The sequence below is a fragment of the Leiobunum rupestre genome, chromosome 7, assembly GCF_980474605.1.
Source record: "Leiobunum rupestre chromosome 7, qqLeiRupe1.1.hap1, whole genome shotgun sequence".
Classification (NCBI taxonomy): Eukaryota; Metazoa; Arthropoda; class Arachnida; order Opiliones; family Sclerosomatidae; genus Leiobunum; species Leiobunum rupestre.
In genome coordinates, this window is record NC_143390.1 from 1,815,321 (window position 1) to 1,822,015 (window position 6,695).

Sequence of the window (6,695 nt, forward strand, 5' to 3'; positions counted from 1 at the left end):
CTTAACCAAGCCCAAACCGGGGGGTCTAATTTCTATCAAGGAGCGGCTTATCAGAAAGGACATGGTCTCGGAAGTCTGTTCTCGGGGCTCTTCCGCTGGGCCTCCCCTCTTTTAGTTAGAGGGGCGAAGTATATAGGAAAACAAGCGTTGGGGGTCGGCAGTAAAATTCTCAATGACGCCGTTGCGGGGGAAAATATAAAATCTTCGGCGAGGAAACGTTTCGGTGAAGCTCTAGAAGGGATAACCGGACAAAGCGGTTCGGGGCGGAAAAAGCGTAGGAGAACTAAAACGAGAAGCAAGCAGAAAACAACGAGCAGGAGGAAAACTAGAAAAAGGACCGTTAAACGCAGAATCGGGACAGTAGCTCGTCGGAAGTCCACGAAACACGTTCGTGACATTTTTTCCCTCAACTAAAAAGAACCAAAATGTACAAAGTTGAAGCCTTGAAATCGGAATTGGACCTGTTCTCGGTCACCCCCGTGCAAACTAGCGTCGAAAGCGCGACTCCAACTTTCTATCGACCGATCTCTACGCTACGAGATGATTCCCAAATTGAATTTTGTATCCCTAAAAGCCCGGAGTATACGGATCTCGCGATGAGTCTCCTTCACGTTAAATGTAAAGTAACGCGGGAGAATGGGGCTAATTTAGACCCCGACGTTAAATTATCAACTTGTAATAACCTAATGCATAGTCTCTTCGATCAAATTGAAATCTACTTGAACGACAATTTAATCACGCCCTCGGCAAGTCGATATTCATACCGAGCCTATTTAGAATCGCTCTTGAACTATTCCGGCGAGGCTAAAACTTCTCACCTGACTTCGTGTCTCTACGCCAAAGACGCTGCCGGAAAGTTTGACGATATAATTACCAACTCGGGGAGCAAGATTCGTCAAGCAGCTATTAAGGATTCAAAGGAAATTTCCTTAGTAGGGGCAATATACGCCGACCTTTTCAACATTCCGAAATACCTTCTAAGCGGGGTGGAAATTAAAGTTCGACTTTCTAGGAGTAAAACGGCCTTTGTCCTTATGGAAGACCCCTCGTTAAACGTGGGAAATTTTAAGATCGCTATAACGGACGCTACTTTGGGAATACGGAAATACAAGATAAGTCCTCAAATCATTCTGGCTCACGAAAACGCTCTCTTAGGCGCCACAGCGAAGTACCCCTTTACCAGGACCGAAGTGAAAAGCCACGTACTGCTCACCGGCGTTTCAAATACGAGTCTCGACAATGTGTTACTGGGACCGCTCCCTCAACGCGTTATAATCGGGCTAGTCTCGCATACGGCTTGCGCGGGCGATTTTCATAAAAATCCTTATAACTTTCAACCATTCGGGTTAAATTTCTTATCTCTCTACGTTGATTCGGACGCGGTTCCGAGCAAACCTCTCCAGCCCAAGTTTTCCCAGAATCAATTTGCCCGTGAATATTACACCTTGTTTACGGGGACGAATATACATTTTAAAGATGATGGGAATAATATATCGCACTCAGAATATCCGAGGGGTTATACTCTATATGCCTTTGATATCACGCCTGATCTTTCCGCGAGTGACAACTCTCATTGGAATCCCGTAAGGCGGGGACAGTTACGTATCGAGTTGGGATTCGAAACCCCGCTCACGGAATCGGTTTCGGTCGTTATTTACGGGGAATTCCATAGTTTAATGCAGATAGATAAAGACCGCAACGTGGTGATTGATTATTAAAATGAACACATTAGAAATAAACGAGATCCTCGGGCATTTACCCGGGTATCAAGGTGCCTTTGCTTCCGATAGACTCCCCGAATATATCCCTTCCTTCCCCGCCTCCCTGGTCGTTAACCTCGATCCTCACGACGGGCCCGGGACTCATTGGGTAGCTATTTACCTAGACGCTTTCAGGAGGGCCGGGTACTTTGACTCGGCGGGTCGTCCGGTGACCCTCCCCACGATAAAAAAGTTCCTGAGAAAAAATTCCTCGAAAATACTCTACAATAGACGTCGTCTACAGGCCGTGGGAAGCAAAGTTTGCGGACAATACTGCGTGCTCTATCTGGAACATCGCTATAGGGGGCGGAGTTTGACCTCCTTCGCTGATAGGTTCACGAGGAACCAATGGAGTAATGACAATCGCGTGGAGACCCTATTTAAGAAGCGGATTTAACTTACCTTGAGTCAGAGGGGGTATCAGCCAACAGAAACATCATGGAAAGACCGCTGGTAGTTGTCGATTTTGAATTCTTACTCGGCGCGAAATACGAACCGGTCGTTAAAGAAGTTGCCGTCGCGTTCGTCGGGGAGTTTCCCCTAGTTAAAAGTTTATTCGTTAAACCTCCGTACCACGGTAGCGGTCTTTCTCACCACGTAGCCCGGCAAAATCAATGGGTCTTTACCCATATCAACGGTTACCTCTGGAACCACGGCGATACCCCTTACATCGAGCTACAACATCGGCTCAAGGCCTTAACCGAGGACTCCGAATTCGTTTACTGCAAGGGAGAGGAGAAATGTCACGTCCTCAGGAAACTCATCCCCCAAGAGGTGATCGAACTCGGGGAAATCGGTTGCCCCAAGGCCAAGGACATCCGCATCGGCCAGAACTATCGGTGTCGGTTTCATCGACGAGGGAGCCCGACGCTTCTCTGTGCGCGGGAGAAGGCCTGCCGCTTCGCCAAGTGGTTGGAGACCCATCACCAGACGGCTCCCTCGCCGCTCTTCGAGGAAGACGAAGGATTCTTTTAAAACTTTTCTTTACAAAAAAACAATTAATTATTTTTCGAACTCTTATGTTTTTAAAAAACCATTACGTAATTTTCTCAATTCGCGCGCGTATTTTCATTTCGTATCATTTTTCTTATATTCACTGTTATCATTTTTTGTAATATCTTCCTTTGCGTTAATAAATGTTTCGTTCGAATTTATGTTTTCTTATTCAACATACACGCTTAAACTCGTAAGGGGGATGGGGGGAAAGAGAAAGTCGAGGTTTTTTTAAACGTCTAGTACCGGATCATTCCCTGGGTCATTCCCGAAGTCGGAGAAGTAAGAGGTAGACGTTTTTTTTCTTAAGATGAATTTTGAGAAAAACAGAATCGCTAGTTTCAAGGGTTTTCCCTGTAAGTTTCTAAACGTGAGGGAGCTAGCGAAAGCGGGTTTTTTCTACGTCGGTCACCGGGACAGCGTAATGTGTTTCTCCTGTCAGCGTGTCGTCAAGGACTGGACGGCCGACGACGTCCCGTTACTAAGACACGAAAAAGAGTGTAACTTTTGTCCGTTCATAAGAAATGATTTTTCGGGGGATGTCCCAGCCGTGTCGATGGAGCTTGAAGGGTCAAAACCGATGCGATACGAGATCGCGCGAATTCGTTCCTTTACTAGAGGATTTAATAATAATTATATTAAGAATAATATTAATAATAAGGAAGGTTTGCCGATTGATCCTTTAAGGGAAGCTAGGCATTTATCCAAAGATGGTTTTTTTTATACGAATTTCAAAGATTGCGTAAAATGCTTTTCCTGTTCTGGGGAACTAATGAACTGGGATAAGGAAGATAGTCCGTTCGAGAAACATTGGGAAAATTTTCCTCATTGTAAGTTTCTTATTTCAAGGGGAAGAAGTGGAAATGTAAAGCATTTTATAGCCGCTGAGGATATCGTAGAAAAGGACAACCAATTGAATTATTCGACTTACCCCGAATCACGATTAATATACGATTCTTTAAACGAAATAGTCGAAGTCTTAGATGAAGGACAAGGTCTAGACATGCCCGGGGAATAATAGATTTCTCCCGAGGAATTCGAGGGGGGACGCGTGGTAATAGACTATTTTTAGGGGGGGTCGTTCAACCCCTGTGAGAGATGGAAAGAGGGATTTACCCCCGCCTCGGTTCTAAGGATCATTCGATCGGTCGCGGACGAAGGTGATAGACACCATTTTTACGCGGCTTCCGTTAAAAAGATGCATTTTGAGAAAAATAGAATCGCTAGTTTCAGAGGGTTTCCATGTAAGTTTTTTAACGCGAGGGAGCTAGCGAAAGCTGGTTTTTTCTACACCGGGCACACTGATAACGTCATGTGCTTCTCTTGCGAGAGGGTCGTCAAGGGGTGGATGACTAATGACGTCCCGTTGCTGAAACATATCGAGCAGAATCGCTTATGTAAATTCGTAAATGACGAGAATACGGGGAATGTTCCCGTCCTAACACTGCCGAAAGACGATAAAGAGCAGACGGATGGGACTGAGCTAAATCCTATGCGCCATGAGCTTGAGAGAATTCGCTCGTTTAACAAGGGATTCCCTGTTAATATCGTAGACGGTAGAGCCTTAGCTCGGGCTGGGTTTTATTATTTAAATTATAAAGATTCTGTTAAATGCTTCGCGTGTGAGGGTGAACTTATGGCTTGGGAAAAAGGCGATAGTCCTTGCGGTGAGCATTGGAAATATTTCCCCCATTGTAAATTTCTATTAGGGGAAGAATGTGGAAACGTAGTTCATTTTATAGCTGACGAGGATATTGTAGAAAATAACCAGCCACCTTATTCTTCGACTGCCGAGAAAGCCATAGTATACTGTTTTTTAAAAGAGGTGGTTGACATTTTAGATGGTGATAAACGGAAACGACTGGAGACTAAACATTTTTGCACAATTGGATAACAGGTTTTGGAGGCCGTGGAATCTCTCTTTTCCCTAACTTTCTCACGGTTTGAGAAATTCCTTCATTCGGGGTCTCTCCCCCCTAGTTAGAGATTTTCTCCCCCCCGGGATTTTAGTTCGGTAGGAATCATTCGATCGCTAGTTTACGAAGGTGTCGGACTAAATTTTTAACTTCCTCTAAAAAAAATGAATACCCTGGCGAAACGAGTCGCTAGTTTTAAAAAGTTCCCGGTGGAATATATGGACACTCAAACTGGCTCAGGCGGGCTTCTTCTTCGTAGGACATAAGGATATCACTATCTGCTTCTGGTGCGACGGTCTGGTGCGGGATTGGGAGCTGGGATCTAACCCCTTACATTGCCACACCGCCTTGTTCCCCGAGTGCGAGTACGCCAAGCTCGAGTTCGCGAATCTACAGGAGACCTACGATGCCCAACTAGGCCCTATGAGGTATGCGGACGAGCGGTTAAAGACTTTCACTAGTTTCCCGCTAGAGAAGACGTGCCATATGGAACTCACCAACGCGGGTTTTTTCTACACCAACTTTACGGACTACGTGAAGTGTTTTTTCTGCGGTGGTGAGATCGGAGATTGGGGTGCGGAAGACGATGCCTTTCTGGAACACGGGAGACTATTTCCCGATTGCAAATTTGCAAAAAACTATTATTGCGGGAACGTCTTTTTAAAATCATTCATGCTCAACATCGCGTAAAATTTGATCTCGTTCCCGTAACTTTCTTTTTCCTCGATGTAGAAGATCGAACTAACTATTCCTTATTAAATAATTTCCATTTTAAAAGAAGAATCTCCCTACTTAATAATATTTTACAGCCTATTTTATTAAAACATGTACAGAAAAGTGTAATAAAAAATGATTTAGTATAATATTCGTCTCGTTATTTTTTTCCAAAACATTTTAGGTAAAAAAAGATAGGTAAGTGGAGGTATCCATAAAATGAGGTGAAGTTAGAGGGCTCCATAATTTTGGATCTATAAATTCGGTGAGTGTATGAAAATCGCTCCATAATTTTGGATCTATAAATTCGGTGGCTCTATAAAAAATCGCTCCATAAATTTGCTTATCTATAAAAAAGGTGAGACCTTATCTATAATTCTGGTTATCTATAAAATCGCTCTATAATCTTGCTTATCCTTGGCCAGGCCTATTTCTCTTATATGGGTTTTCGTTCAAAACTATACTGATTCAACTGATAAATATTTAAACAAAACCATTCTAACTAGTGAAATAACTATATATCAGTGAATATGTATATATTTATTTTATAAACGTGCTATATTTTGAAATATTGCCTCTTCACGTAGAGGCTACCTTAGCTTTATATTAAAAATCGACTCAACCCTAATTCAAACGCCTACCAAATGTATTATAAATTTGCAAAATAAACCGTAACTCTATCTTGTCAAAGAATTGAACTACTTTTACCCATGTCGAAATATTTACATAACCAGAAAGTAAAATGATATTACATTTTTAAAGCATAATTTTTATTAGATCAAAGCGAGTGGTACAGCCACTCATCAAAAGTCATGAAATGATACGGCATAAAATGAAGTTACAAAACAAAGAGATAAAAATCGACGGTAGCAACGCCAATTTGGGAACAATAATCAAGAGCCTTCTTTTATTTGTCAGACTATAGTGGAATTTTTATTTCAGTATTCGATTTTCCTTTTCGTAGAAGGCATATGTGCCGTAGTACCGCGCTATTGCTGATTAAAAACAGTCTTCCTTTACCTTGAGGGCCGCCGAGAGTGGGCCCGGGCCCCGGTAAATCAATACTTTCGGGGCCCCAAGAGTTACCTTTTTTTTAAATGACAATGGTTCGCGGGAGAAATATCATAGAAGCGCTCAAACGCGGCCCCCAAAGGTTGAACGGGTCACGGTAATTTGTACCGGCTTTGCCCCTCTCTTGTCAGACATGTTTACCTTTTGTTTGTTTATTGGAAAATTTGGCTAATTTTTCATTTTAACTATATTTTCTACGGATATATTTGCTTGAGCAAATAAGTTTACCAAAGTTTTACAC

General features: G+C 42.9%; 2 protein-coding genes across 2 annotated transcripts; both read left to right on the forward strand.

The window, feature by feature from the left end:
- The first annotated feature begins 425 nt into the window (after nucleotides 1-425).
- LOC149933878 (uncharacterized protein F54H12.2-like) lies at nucleotides 426-1,718 on the forward strand. The gene has a single exon (XM_090181059.1). It carries the CDS (start codon nucleotides 426-428, stop codon nucleotides 1,716-1,718), a length of 1,293 nt encoding a protein of 430 aa, XP_090037185.1.
- Nucleotides 1,719-3,177: 1,459 nt separating this feature from the next.
- Nucleotides 3,178-3,771, forward strand: LOC149933879 (baculoviral IAP repeat-containing protein 7-B-like). The gene has a single exon (XM_090181060.1). The coding sequence runs from the start codon at nucleotides 3,178-3,180 to the stop codon at nucleotides 3,769-3,771; it is 594 nt and encodes a 197-aa protein (XP_090037186.1).
- The last annotated feature ends 2,924 nt before the right edge of the window (nucleotides 3,772-6,695 follow it).